This window comes from Eretmochelys imbricata, chromosome 5, assembly GCF_965152235.1.
Source record: "Eretmochelys imbricata isolate rEreImb1 chromosome 5, rEreImb1.hap1, whole genome shotgun sequence".
NCBI lineage: Eukaryota > Metazoa > Chordata > Testudines > Cheloniidae > Eretmochelys > Eretmochelys imbricata.
In genome coordinates, this window is record NC_135576.1 from 84,385,627 (window position 1) to 84,400,557 (window position 14,931).

The 14,931-nt window shown below is 37.7% G+C and overlaps 1 protein-coding gene across 1 annotated transcript; it reads left to right on the forward strand.

Annotated features, from left to right (window-relative positions):
- Nucleotides 1–4,816: 4,816 nt before the first annotated feature.
- On the forward strand, nucleotides 4,817–5,416 carry DIRAS2 (DIRAS family GTPase 2). The gene has a single exon (XM_077816371.1). The coding sequence runs from the start codon at nucleotides 4,817–4,819 to the stop codon at nucleotides 5,414–5,416; it is 600 nt and encodes a 199-aa protein (XP_077672497.1).
- Nucleotides 5,417–14,931: the final 9,515 nt, after the last annotated feature.

Consider the following 14,931-nt stretch of genomic DNA (forward strand, 5'->3'; position numbering starts at 1 on the left):
ATATTTTATCTTTGAAAAAACATAGAAATTAATGACTGCTCATTGAAAATATGCCAGTTACTTTGCAAAATCAGAGCATAGCTTCTGTAATCAATGAATGATATAGCTGCTGGGTTCTGCCTCCTTTAAATGCTCATTTGTCTTTGAGACAGAAGTGTAGGGCTCTTGTTCTTAAAAAAAAAAAACTTTCAATATTAAAGTCACTGTTTTATTTGCATATTTTGGGACAGATTTTGCATTGTGGATGAAATCTGCTATGAAGCCAGTGTATCCAGCCTGAAAAGATCATCCCAGTTCAAGAGAGATGCTCTGGTGGCTTGGACAGGCTTTATGCTCTCCCCTTCGTTGCTGGTATCAGAGAAAGGAAGATGGGTGGTAGCTGAACAAGAGTGTGTGTGGCCACTCCAATTCATAGGTTTTATTTAAAGCGATTATGCTCATCTAGTCCAATCTCCTGCAAAATACACACGTTCCTACCTGTGGTTTTGACCCCATAGTGCTGTTATCAACCCTTTGGCTGCTCTAACTTAATACAGGGGGACCAATCCCGCATAAATCAGTGAAGTTCACAAGTGAGCTTTTAGCAACTTTTGTACCCCCTTCCAGTCAATTTGCATTGTGTACAGTTCGGAACATAGGTAACCCTTCTGAGTAGTTTGAGTTTGTGCATCTTACAAAATACGTGGAGTAGAAGACATCCTTATTCTCAAAAAACAAGCAAAAATTATTGAAGAGCGCATCCCAGACAGAAGATGGAGTGTGAGGGCCCAGAGCCTTATTTTGATTTCCCTGTACAGAAACTAATGCTGTCCACTGTGAAACCACATTATTCTACTACCTCCTGACTGGATTCACACGCAAGCCAATTAGTCAGTATTGCCTCTCCCATTTGCCGCAATTTGATTGTGACTACCTTTCATCATGAACCCTGGCCAACGCTAATCCCGCTTTTGCTCATGGTCCCTGAACAAAACTCTTGAAGTCTACAAGCCTCCACTGAATCACTGATCCAGTTAGTAACTCCCTTCCTCATCCCACACACAGTAACTTTTCCAGTGATTACTTCAAAGCAATTCTAAACCCAAATAAATAATCATCTTTCCAGTGTCCAATAATAGAACATCATTCGGTCAACATGACCCAGCATATTCAGAAATAATCACATAATTTCTAATCGCTGCACCCAATGACCTAGACAAAAATCACTGATTTCCTTTTTAATTATATTTTTTTCACTGTCAAGAGCTTTTTTGCTACATGCATGCCTTATATCCAGTATTCAGAAACAATGTTCAATCGGACTAAGTTATAGCTCTGATTTCACAAAGTACTTGTAAACACATACTCACCTCCATCTCTGTGCAGCAAAGCACTTTTGCAACTGCTTAAATGCTTTGCTGAACAGGGACCTAAATCACTTGAACAGACTCCCTTTATTTCTATAACCCAATACTTTGTGGGCACCAACCATCTGACCATTACCCCCTCTCCATTATACACCAACAAGCATATCAAAGGCTATTAAATTCTGGGACACACAAAGAAGATTTGGTATTAATTGATCATACAACATGCGCATTATTCTTATAGAGAATTCTACATTATTATCTGGCTTTAATTTAGTTGAACGCTAGCACTGGGCGTGATTCCTAGCTCATTGAAAAATACATAGGAGTGCCTGCATAAACAAATGTGCTTGGGAGATCTTTTATCACTTGTTCTAATAAAAATTAACAAATATTGACCAATGGCAAAACTCTAAAGCCAAATGCATTTTTTAAAGATACTAATCCTCCCATTCCCAGGTTGCCTAACCACATGCTCTTTTCACCCAAACTTCAGCACTGCTGCGGTGGTTGTCTCAATCATGCATTAATATATCTCAATATATATATATTTTAAAGTATATTAGGAACACAAGAAATCTTAGAAATAGAATAGGTCCATTACTAAATGGAGATTGTATAATTGTTGTTAATCATCCAGAGACAGAAGAAGCGTTCAATAAATATTTCTGTTCTGTATTTGGAAAGCAGGAGGATAATGTGGTTGGATCACATCTGTACTTTCCAGTCTATTAGTAACCAAGGAAGATGTTAAACAACAATATCTACGAGGGATAAACATTTTAAAAATCAGCAGACCCAGATAATTTGCACCCCAGAGTCCTAAAAGAACTGGCTAAGGAGGTCCCTGGCCCACTGATGTATTTTATTAAAAATTAACATGGGGAAATTCCAGAGGACTGGAAGAGTGCTGTCATTCTGCCACTATTAAAAAAAAATAGGCTTGAATACCTATAAGCTTGTTAGTCTAACATCAGTAAAAAAGCTGATTTGGGATTTTGACTAATAAAGAATTAAAGGAGAGGAATATAATTAATGCCAGTCAACCTGCTTTTATAAAAATAGGTCTTTTTAAACAAACCTGGTTTCATTCTTTGAGATTACAGATTTGATTGATAAAGGTAACTGTAGATGTAATAAACATACTTTTTAAAATACATTCGACTTAGGACCACGCAACATTCTGATTTTAAAATTCAAATGATAAAATATCAGTAAAGCACATGTTAAATGGATTAAGAACTGGATAGCTGACAGATATCAAAAAAATAGTTGCCAATGGAGAATCCTCATCAAATGGGAGTGGAGGTTCTAGTGTTCCAGAGGGACTGTAATAGGCTCAGTGATCTAGGAACAAAGAATGCAGGCCAGACCTACAAAACGGGGGACTGTATCTGGGAAAGCCGTGACTCTGAAAAAGAGTTATAGGTCATAGTGGGCAAGCAATTCAACATGAGCTCCCAGTGCAGTGCTGTGGCAAACAGGGCTAATGCAATCTTTGGATGTATAAACAGGGGAGTAGTGAGTAGGAATAGGGAGGCGATTTTACTTCTGTGTGTGAAATTGGTGAGATCAATACTAGAATACTGGGGATACCAAAACAGCATATATTTTTTAAAATGATGTTGAAAAATTGGAGAGGGTGAAAAAAACGCTCCAACATGATTTGAGAGCTGGAGAAAGTACCTGACAGTGAGAGGCTTAAGGAGCTCCATCTGTTTAGTTTATCAAATAGGGTGACCCGATGTCCCAATTTTATAGGGACAATTCTGATTTTTGGGTCTTTTTCTTATATAGGCTTCTATTACCCCCCACGATTTTTCACGTTTGCTGTCCGGTCACCCTATTATCAAAGAGAAGACCAAGAGGTGACTTAACTACAGTGTGTAAGTACTTTCCTGGGAGAAAATACCAAGTAACAAAGAGCTCTTCAATTTTTTGATCAAAGGGATAACAAAAACAAATGATGGAAACTGAAGCCAAACATTCAAATTGGAAATAAGGAGTAACTTCTCCATCTCTTGATGTCTTAGAGACATGCCTTTCTGGATGATATGCTTTAGTCAAACAAGTTATTGGGTTCCACACAGAGGTAACTGGGTGAAATTTAATGGCCTGTGTTACACAGGATGTCAGACTACATGATCTAAGGGTCCCTTTCTGGCCTTAATCTCAATTAAACTATGAACTATCCTTCCTTTATTCTCTGCTTCCCCTTTTAAGGTCCAATTTGCCTGCCCTTATGCCTGCATAAGTCTCACTGAAATTCAGAGAAGTTTTGTATCATTCAGGGCCTGACAAACACCCACTGAAGTGAATGGGAATTTTTCCATTTTTTATAAATGGGTACTGTGTCAGTCCCAAAGTCAGCAGGATTAGCCCTTAGATAAACCCATGGTTATAGCCAAAGTTTCTCTAATTCTGGAACTACCATAGTTAACAGAACCTTGGATACTTTTTTACACATGGAATACATTATTGTTATTATGACCAGATTTATAGTTAGTTGCTTAGGGAGAGATTTTTGGTGACAGGTAATCTTGCTGAACCTACTGAACTTCAAGGTTGACAGAGAACTCACTACCAAGTATGCCGTGCAGTATCATTCCTTTAATAGAGTTGACAGTATGATTCTTTTCAAAGTCTTATGAAGATGCAGATATCTCTTTTCTCGTAAATATAGACCAATATTAGCATGCAAAAATTATAATGTGCAATAAATAAAATCAGAATCAAAAGCTATAGTTTCCCTCTTGAATTATAAATGAGCATGCTCATTTAGGAAATAAAACAATATTTTTGAGGTAAAGCCAAAGTGGTGAAAACCCCCAAAGGCAGACTATGAAACACTTAGTGCTACCAATGAAATATTAGCACTTATCCATTAGTTTTAAGTTTTGCTTCTGAAAGGTATGAATTGTACAACATTGGAGACAAATTCTCTATTCACAGAAGAGGTGTAGCATGGGCAGAAGGATAAGTTCACACACACTGGTCTCCCCATCAATATGCCTCAACAATGACCTGTAGTAAGTCTTCTATGGGTGAGAGTGTAACTCCATCTCCATAGCACATTCAGTCTCTTGGTAGACAGACTGTCAATAAGGATGTTAAATGGATGGGTATGTTTTGGGCTATGTACCTTTGCCCACTAGTAACTGGACTTAAAGTTACACATTCAATTTACAAAGGCCACCAGATAAGCACAAAATAGCAGCAATTTTCATCCATTATCAACCTGCACTGGGTTGGAATCCAGAAACAGTGCTGAGATGAATTGCTCTATAGCCCTTGATCAGTCCTTTTGAGTCATTATGTATTATTAATATGCCATTACTTCAGTCATTTTCTCAAGTCTTTTTTACCATATAAGTTATAAAGCGTTTTCCCCATGGAAAGCTGAATTAATATTTTGTTGCATTTTCCTTTATAGGTTTCCCCCTAGTTGAGCATCAGATACAGTGAAAAGCATGCCTGAGCAAAGCAATGATTACAGGGTGGTGGTGTTTGGAGCTGGAGGAGTTGGCAAAAGTTCCTTGGTCTTGAGGTTCGTCAAAGGCACTTTCAAAGAGAGCTACATTCCCACCATTGAAGACACCTACAGGCAGGTGATCAGCTGTGATAAGAGCATATGCACTTTGCAGATTACCGACACTACTGGGAGCCATCAGTTTCCAGCCATGCAACGTCTGTCTATTTCCAAAGGACATGCTTTCATATTGGTTTTTTCAATCACCAGCCGACAGTCCTTGGAGGAACTCAAACCCATCTATGAACAAATATGTCAGATTAAAGGGGATGTGGAAAGCATTCCAATTATGTTAGTGGGGAATAAAAGTGATGAAAACCAAAACCGAGAGGTGGAGAGCAGTGACGGAGAAGCCATGGCCAAGAAGTGGAAGTGTGCCTTTATGGAGACTTCTGCCAAGTTGAACCACAATGTGAAAGAGCTGTTCCAAGAGCTGCTAAACCTAGAGAAACGCAGGACTGTGAGTTTACAAATTGATGGTAAAAAAAGCAAACAGCAGAAAAGGAAAGAGAAGCTGAAAGGCAAATGTGTGCTCATGTGAAAATTGCATAGTTATAAAGCAACCATGTAGTCTCATTCTTTCTGACAGAACCCAACATGAAACCTATAGACAATGAGGAACCATGTAAAATCCTATTTATTAGTAGCTGTTATGAAAGAAATACACTAGATTTTTTTAAAAGAGGAGTTTATTTGCTATGAAAAAAAACTCCCAGCAACTCAAATTATAGTTAGAAAATAAAATCAAGAATGAAAAAAGTAGGAAAGGATTTCTAATTTTAAAGCAAATAGAAGAAAATTTAATTCCTTATTAACAATATACTGCACTATGGAAGGACTGGAAGTCAATTACTTATGTTTATTATGCTGTTTGCATATAACTGTAAAGGAAGGTGATATATCTACATAATGCAGATTTAGAAGAGAAGGAAATGCCAATGAAGAAATCTAGAATGTATAAATGCATGTAGGATTAATTTATCATAGCCTTCAAGAATGCTGGAGATAACACAAATATTTTTCTGTACAAGTCTTGGTGCTGACTGTTCATGGTTGAAGGGTGTGGGGAAGAAAATAACCCTGGAGCTACCAATTTATAAACTATTGTACATTTGAGGGAAATAAAGGGGTTATGCAGCGAAATGTGATATTGATTCTCCACTTACCATATTATGTCCCTCCTTAGTATTATGCTGATGAGCAGTGTTTGAACTGAATGATGGGGAGGGGGGAAAATCTCCTTGGGTCAGCGGGAGATCATCCCCTGCTCTCTGGACCCAGCTAAACCATCATTTCCAGGGATGGCCTGAACTTCTGGCCCAAGATATTTCCGAAGAGCAAATATTTGCCTTTGGAGCATGTCAGTTTATATCATATGGTGTGCAGATGGGGGAAAATTTTCCCCCAGGAGGACATACTCTGGACTCCCTCTACAAAGGCCTCTGTGGAAATTATTCAGTTCAAACATTTCTGATAAGAGCACAATATGATTGGTTAATGAACAGATTGTCTATAGAATTGCAGGCAGGTGTGTGTGTGTGTGAGAGAGAGAGAGAGAATGATTTTGCTCCTATTGCCAGATTTGCCAAATCAAACTTCTGTATAATTACTGCATCTGAATTAGGATTTTGCCCGCATCTCATGATAAACATACACTAAACTATTAGATTTATTGTCTTTAAATTGGCAAATGGGAGTTATATTTATTATTTAAATTTGTGGTCTGAACAACTGAGACTCTTCAGGGAACCATAGCTGGCTGTCTTTACTTAGAGAAAACTTTTATTGGCCCCATCTCTAGTGGCATTAATAGAAGACTTGCCTAAGTAAAGACTACAGGGTTCGGCACATTAACAGTTCAGTCAAAAAGTGAGTGACAATGCAATACTAGGTTCACAATAGAAAAAACAGGTTAAGACTTTTTTTTTAAGGAAAACTGCTTTTTTGCAGTCCGAGATGGAGAATAAGTATATTTAATGTGAGTTATTCTGAAATCTCTCCAAAGTTTGGTTTTTTTTAAAAAAAAATACACAACATGAATGGTTTGCTCTATATTCTACAACTAACAGCAAAGTGAAGACCATCAAAGATGAAAAAGCACATTAATTTTTTTAACAGCTATGAAATTGTATATTCTACAGTTTGCACCTTTCTGCTTTAAAACAAAAGGTATTTTTCGCAAACGTGCATGTCAAAAGCATATTATTGTAAAATGCAGTCAGATACAAGGAAAATTTGCATGCATGTTACATTATAAATGTCTTATAAGAGCAGTTTAAATGCAGTATTCACTTTAGAAATAATTACCTTGTTCTTAAAGTGATTTCTTGTTTACCTTCCAACTTCCAAACAGAAATGCAACCAGTTAGTTACTGGATAGCACGGTAGAAAAGGATTGTAGCAGGCCAGCTGCCAGCACTGCTGTTCTCAAAAGAGAGAAGAACTTAACTGTCATAATTCTCTCTGGGCAAAATCCTGGCTCCACTGAAGTCAATGGCAAAATTCTCACCGACTTTAGTGGGGCCAGGATTTCACCCTCTGACCTAATTACAGTAGATCTAGAGAATTGTAACTCTGCCGCTAATTCCCAGCTGCAAGAGCTACTGAGCCAGTTTTTCCTTTTAATCCTTAAAATAATCACATACGACTGAATAAGGAAAAGAAATGAGAAAATTGAAGTGAGTATAACAAACAGGCTTAAACTCTTCCTTCACCTTTTGATATTCACATTAAAATGAAATTCAGGATTTCTCTAGTCAATTGACCGTCTAAAACAATTCTTAAATGTATGAAGGATTCTGGAATTGTTTTATAATGCTGAGTGATTTTCTCTCAGACAGGCTATTGAAAAAACAAACAGTATTGGAAGAACAGTGATGTGACACATTTATCAGTGGTATATTTAGTGGGAATTACATAGATGTTTCCTCTGTTTGTAAGCTAATGGTTAAAGTGGTTAAAGATCCTCATCTTCCTACTTTTGGACTCCATTAACAAAATGGAAAATAAAAGAATGACTATGTTTAAGAAATATTGTTGCAGCCAGCAACAAATTAAAAAAATGAGCCATAGACAGAGCTCAACTGTATGGCAATTGAACTCCAATTGATGCTACTAGTCATTGTGAATATGTGTCAAAGGCACGATTGTGTTTGACTTGTGTCTGAGAACTTTTTTTGGTATGCTACATTTATATGATAGCTGTATAGAAACAAACTAAAAAGTCACCTTAAAGACAAAGAGCCTTATTACAATATTACTTACTTGCTTTTACTTTGATGAAGTTATTCATGATTTACACTTGTAAATGAGATCTCAATCAGGCTCAAAGAGCATGACTTTATCAATATTATTGGACCAAATACCATCCTGGACTTCAGTGGCGGACAGAGATTAGCAGTTCTGCAGTGAGAGTAGAAATAAAACAAGTAAAACCTGTTTCTGTTAGGGTAAGGACCATTTCCTTTGACTCCCAGTGGATTCCTCTCCAACAATATAATAAGCCATGATTTATTTCATGCACTTGCATGTATTAAAGCAAGGTCAGTATAGAAGCAATATTATTCATGGACCACTGACTCTAATGTATTTTATACCCTTGCATTGCCATTGCAGTTTATAATACTAAAATGTTCATATCTGTGAGCTGGTCAAAAATATTTGTTTTGCTATTACTGATACAGATGTTCTTTTTCTTTATAGAACAACTAACAAAAAAACAAGAAATAAAGAGAAAATACAGTTTTGTTATATTTTGTGTTTTCCTTTGAAATGTGATACCAATATACATAAGTTCTCTGAAAATGTACATGAACAACATTGCATACTGAATGCAGTATTGTAGCTGTGCTGGTCCCAGGATATGAGAGAGACAAGGTGGGTGAGGTAATATCTTTGACTGGACCCGTTTCTGTTGGTGAGAGAGACAAGCTTTCAAGCTTATACAGAGCTCTTCTTCAGGTCTGGGACGTATAACCCAGCTATATACAAGGTGGAACAGATTATTTAGCATAAGTAGTAAACATACATTTCAAGGGACCATTCAAGGTGAAATGGCCTCTTAACACCTCTCCAGTCTTAGGTGGGAAAGAAAAAAAGCTGTGGGAGTGGGGGGGGGGAGGGCTAAGTGGGTTATAGATTGTTGTAATAAGCCATGAAGTCAGTGTCTCATACTTATTTCATGATTTTTGGTATCTAGCAAACTTACGAATTTATGAATTCCCAGGCTCATCTTTTGAAGGAGTTGTGCAGGTTTCATTTGAGGATGAGGACTAAGAAGTCAGATATACAGTGATCGCTTTGTGAAAAGTGTTCGCTCACAGTTGCTATGGTGTTTTTGTCTTATTTTTCTGTGTGAGTTAATTCTACAGCATAGTGATTGTCTTAGTGCACTGGATTAGGTACAGCGCATATTGTGATAAGCTTGTGTAGGACCCATGGATCTTGAAAGGTGTGTTGTGGAGAGTGTTGATCATCACAACAGTGGAGAGAGGTCTATAGGTTTTGCATATGTTCTGTCAGGATCTGGTGCTGCTTTGAGTTGGTGTGTCCTGGTCTTTGGGGAGTTTGCTTCTGATGATGAGCTTGGAGAGTTTGCAGGGTTGTTTGAAGGCCAGAAGAGTGTGTTCAGGAAAGATTTCTTTCAGGATGTGATCCCTATAGATTATGGGATGTAACTGTCTGATGATACTCCATATGAGTTCCATATAACCCATTTAACCCTCTGCCCTATGACTGGAGAGGTATTAATGGGCCATTTCACCTTGAATGGTCCCTTTTAAATGTGTGTTGTTTACTTATGCTAAACAATCTGTTCCATCTTGTATTTAGCTGTGACACTCTGAGTACCTTTCCCAGACCTGAAGAAGAGTTCTGTGTAATCTCAAACTTGTCTCTCACTCTAACAGAAGCTGGTCCAATAAGAGATATTATCTCACCCACCCTGAGAATATTGAAGACCTGTAAGATCTACAGTGAATTTCAGCACCATGCAAACATGATATGGACAAGTCAACTATTCACAAAGCATGAATTTTATATATGTATGTGAGATATTAAGATATATAGTTATCATCCAAATGTATTTATTGCCATTTCATTATCTAATATATTTTATTCAAAACTACCAATATAAAGTCATTTGAACCTACAAGTTTCTATGTTTCCAGTGATGTTCTGAATATTAAACCAGACAAAATAAAGTTTTAAATTACAAATACATGCTTGGAAAATAGCCTTCTTTATTAACTGTAATAGATTTGGTTCATTTGTAGTTTGAATGAATTTTTCTTGAGACCGGGCAGTGGTGAAATTCCCTAAGGCAAAATTCATTTATACAAATATTTGGCAACTTCCCCACATCTGTAGCTGTATAAATCAGACTCCTGGAAAATGTCTGACTAAGAGGAATTATTTTATGTGCATTATGTGCCAATGACCATGTGACTGCTGTCTTACCTCCCTCCCTGATCTCTTCCCTAACATCCCCTGCCTCTCTGGTATTTGCCCCAAAGTTTTCCCTCTTATAATGACAGTAAGACAAACAGATCTATAATTTCTAAGCAACTTACTTCCTCCATATACTCCAACCAGGTTGTGTGGACTTCAATGAGCCACTCTCCAGGTCATCTAAAAGCAGAGCAATTCTGTAAACTTCTTTACATTCAATCATCTCAAAAGGCTCTCCTGCATAATATCAGTCATGTGTCCAGTGACTGTGTAAAATTTTGAGACATAAAATATGGATGTTACTATTACTCCTCCCCTCCTACGTAATGGTGCTCCCCACCTGTGCCAAGAAATGTGGCATGGCAAAGAAAATATAACCACATCACTTTTTAGTGGCATGAATTGCAGTACAGTGCATTTGCAGCATTTTCTTATTTTATTAGAGTAATATGCTTGCTTTGAAGTCTAACACTTAAGTTACCTCATGAGAGATATTTATTATTTACATGAGCAAATGTTGTTTCTAAACAGGTGTTCATTAGTACACAAAAGAATTAAAGTATAGGTGTCAATTTTAAAACAGTAAACAAAAATGCACAGTTGATGTGTTGTTCAACGGCTCAGTTTTGAAGCAAAAATCACACCACTGTGCATTAATTTTGAAAGGAAACTAAGATGATTTTATCCTTAGGAAAGGATCATCCCTAAAATTCTTACTTATTAACATTTGCTTCTGATACACACAATGTTGTAGTCTTGTTCCACAGTGTTTCCATGCACAATCATAGTTCATATACTACCAATCTCTCCTTTCTATCACCATTTATCACTCTAATTTCCTGTCAAGTCATATACTCCTTGTGTGCATAAACACTGCCCCAGGATGGATAAAATCCAATTTTAAAAAAATCAATTTTAAAATTTCAATTAAATACAAGTTCATTTTAAAAAATATCTATTTAAAATTAAATTTGAAATTTTCAACTTAAGGGCTAAATGTATGAAAATCGTCTACATTAAATATAAAATAATAAGCAGCAAGCAGTACATGTTTGCTGCCACATTTTAAAGAAAGTCAAACCACTGAACTGGTAGAAGTCACTGGCTAACCACCTGGAAACAGAGTTTTTTGAAGAACTACACCAGCTTTTGACAGCAGTAACCTCTTCTGCAGAAGCAGAGAGAATATTTTATTCATTTCATTTGATTCAACTAATTTGGTTCACTGACTAGCTGAAAAGTTAAGAAACTGATTGGGAGTTGAAAAATCAAGAAAGCTTATTTTCCTCTTCCAATCTATGACTAAAACTAGGTGTGAGAGGATGAGATCTATTAGTTCTAAAATCTTGAATGACATACTGACTGGGAACAATCTGTTCAATTCACTAACTACAGTTAATACTTCCTTTGTAAATTAGTTAGCTTTAGATACCAAATATGTTTTGCTAAACTTTTTTTCTTATGTATCAAGCACATTTATTGTAATTTTATTTAATAACATTAAAATGCTGGTTTGTGCATTTCTAATTGATTTTGAAGTTCCATCCAAACAGAGCTTGGCCCCAATCACAAGTAAAACATTAATGACCATCTATACACGAGTCACCGTTTTCTAATACAAAAAATGTAAACATTTAAGAATCTCGATAAATGTGAGTTAAGCTATATAATTGCTTAAATAAATGTGTGTAGATGTAGTGTGTCTTTCTGGTTAGCAAAAAGCAGCACCAAATTTAGGGTAAAGGCTATATTTAATTGCAAAATTAACATGTTTTAAATTGTTACCAACCAATGAGAAGCAACCTCTTTTTAGGAAAATACTAAAAAGTACAAATACAAAACACATTTAAATCAATTATTTAAATCAAGATTTCCTGCTTGTTGATTTAAATCATGATTAAAAATGGTGACTTAAATTGCTTTGTTTTAAATCAATCCACCATGCTCTACCCTCATTGAAAAGGGCATGAACATTTATATTTAAATGTCTCATTTAATTAATTGCTGTCGTAACTGAGTCCCACTGACATTCCATATACATAAGCATGCTATTTTCTAATCTGTCAAATGCATTTATTTAATACATGGTTTTCTATTTTTTCTTGTCATTATCTATCATTATTAACATTAGATATGTCAGCAGCACCTTATTAGCTATGTATCTATCCAATCCATCAACACAATATCTAAATGCCAAGCTGTTAAGGGTGCAGCCAGATATCTATAACAGCCTATGTACAAAAGGGTTTTCTGAAAGACCACCGTGCCCCTGCTGTATTAAGCAGTGTTTGCACTGGTCTGTCACCACATAAAATGAACAAATGAAGAACTCATAGTAGAAGTGGAATTAAAAAGATTTCTTGCCTTCCAGTAAGATATATTTAGGCCTCATTCGGATGCTGCAGGACAGGTCTAACACACCCCTCACCAACACAGCTTTTGCTTCACAACCTGGCACTTCATAGAATGAAAGATTACAGAAAACTGCTACACAAAAAATTCCATCTAATTTTCACAGTTTGACTGGAAAAAACAGGAAGTCAGGAACTGAAGGTGCCATTTTGAGTGCAGAGGATGTGGCAAATGTTCTTGTGCATACATAGGAGGATCTAGAGGAGAGGGCTTCCTCTGCAGATGACTCATAGCTAGATTATCCTGAGAAAGACTAAGATCATACCACAGTACCACTCACTACAACATACGCATGAGCTCCATCTGCACCTGGTCTTCTCTCTCTAGCTTTTACATGAGCTCCCAAGTACCTCACAGCTCAGCATTTTGCTCCCCTGGTCTTTAAAGCACCCCATCCAGTACTATAATTAGATTGAAAACAGCAGCACAGGCAACCTGCAAGTTTTTTGTCATTATTACTGGCCACCACTGTCGCTTCCTTTCCTCATTTGGGGCGATGCCTTCTGCTAGTCACCCGAAGTGAGATTTTCAAAGGTATTTAAGTATATAGTTGCCTAGCTCAGTGGTGCTTAACCTGCTTAGGGGCTTTTGTAAATTGCACTAGGCACCCACCTGTATCTTTAGGCACCTTTTAAAATCCAGCCCCTAGTAGCCCTCTGGTTCCCAACCACCAGCCCATAATATGACAGGGACTGGGGTAGCAGAAGGATATAAATAAGTAGAATAGGTCAGTGCCCTCAGTTAAAGATTTTTCTTTCAATGACTATTTCCTCAGGAAGCACCGAGAACAGATCAAGATGCTGACTTTATTTACAAGGGTGGAAAATCAATAGTCAGTCATCAGACCAAACTGCACTAATGTTTGCTGTTGATAAGAACATATCATATGTGATATTATAGGTAAAAGGAAGGGTTATTTACTCAGGGAGTTATAGTCAGCAAACAAAAATGATTACAAAGCGGGACTGTAAGCCATTGGGCCAATTCACCAGCCCATGCACAAAACCCACACTCTACAGCCACAGGATTTAGTCCCTTTCTTTTCAGGAAAAAGTTGGTGGGCTAGTTAATTAATTCTCACCACTCAGCTGATTTACTTGCTGTCTTTTATGAGGACCAGGCAATCTTCAAGCTCTCACCCCATGACAGATTTATGTTACCAACCTGCCTGAGGCATCAGTGATCAGGCTGAGGCCGCAGGATTGTTAGGGGAGGAGATGATGGTGCACACCAAGTAACTGAGTTTAAAGCTTTAATAATAAAATAAAATAAAATAAATAAATAACAGCGGAGAGTGCTGGGGGTTCCCCACATCACTCAGAGGAAGGAAGAAAGCATTAGTGCCCCAAGCCCTAACCCACTTTCATACTCACACACTTACTACCCAAGGCTGGCCAAGCCTGGGTTTAATATAAGAAGAAGAGGGGGAAGTGTAGACGGGACTGGGGTCATCCAGGGGTCCGCTGTTGATCTCCTACCTGCCTTGGCTCTTGGGAGGATTTTTAAGCCCTTGGTTCTTCTGGGGGCATTCCGTTCAGGGACCTCTGTCCCCCGTGCTCTTTGTACCAGTCTGAACCGGCTTTCCGTGGCTTCCTCAGCTTTCCCAAAACACACCGGCTTCAAGGACGTGAGTTATTTTTCACTCGCTGACCTTCGCCATCTCACTCGTTTTCACAGCCCCTACAATTTTGTTCAGCAATGCTCCTTTCTCACGGCTGGTCGGGGTTAGAATCTCGGCCCCCGTCTTTCTTGGGAGGTAGCAGAGTGTGCCGTGGCCTTGGGCAGGAGTCAACTTCTTATCTTCGGGTTTATCTGGAACATCGAGTTAACCCATTCCTTTCTCCTTTCCTCCCCCTTCAGCCTCTTGCAGCTTGCAAAGAAATCTTTCACTCCACACTCATACCTTCACCCCTTCTGAGATCCTTTCCACTACATATAACAGTATTAGCAATATATAACGCTGGTGCTTCCCCAGGGGACCCCCTGGGGGGCAGTTATATTGTGACAACCTGACCCCTGGCCTCAGCTGGGATGCAGCTGATGAGTCACAGCTAGACCCAACATCTCTTAAAGGGCCAGCCACCCAATTTATTTATTGCTATTTCTGTAAAGCACTCATCCACATGAAGCCATTTATATAGAATCTATTTAATTTTGAAAAGATAAAAGTAATATGCATGTGGTCTGACAGCAACA

What these genes read in the sequence shown, in the direction of transcription:
- DIRAS2 (XM_077816371.1), top strand. Translation starts at nt 4,817, where the DNA reads ATGCCTGAGCAAAGCAATGATTACAGGGTGGTGGTGTTTGGAGCTGGA.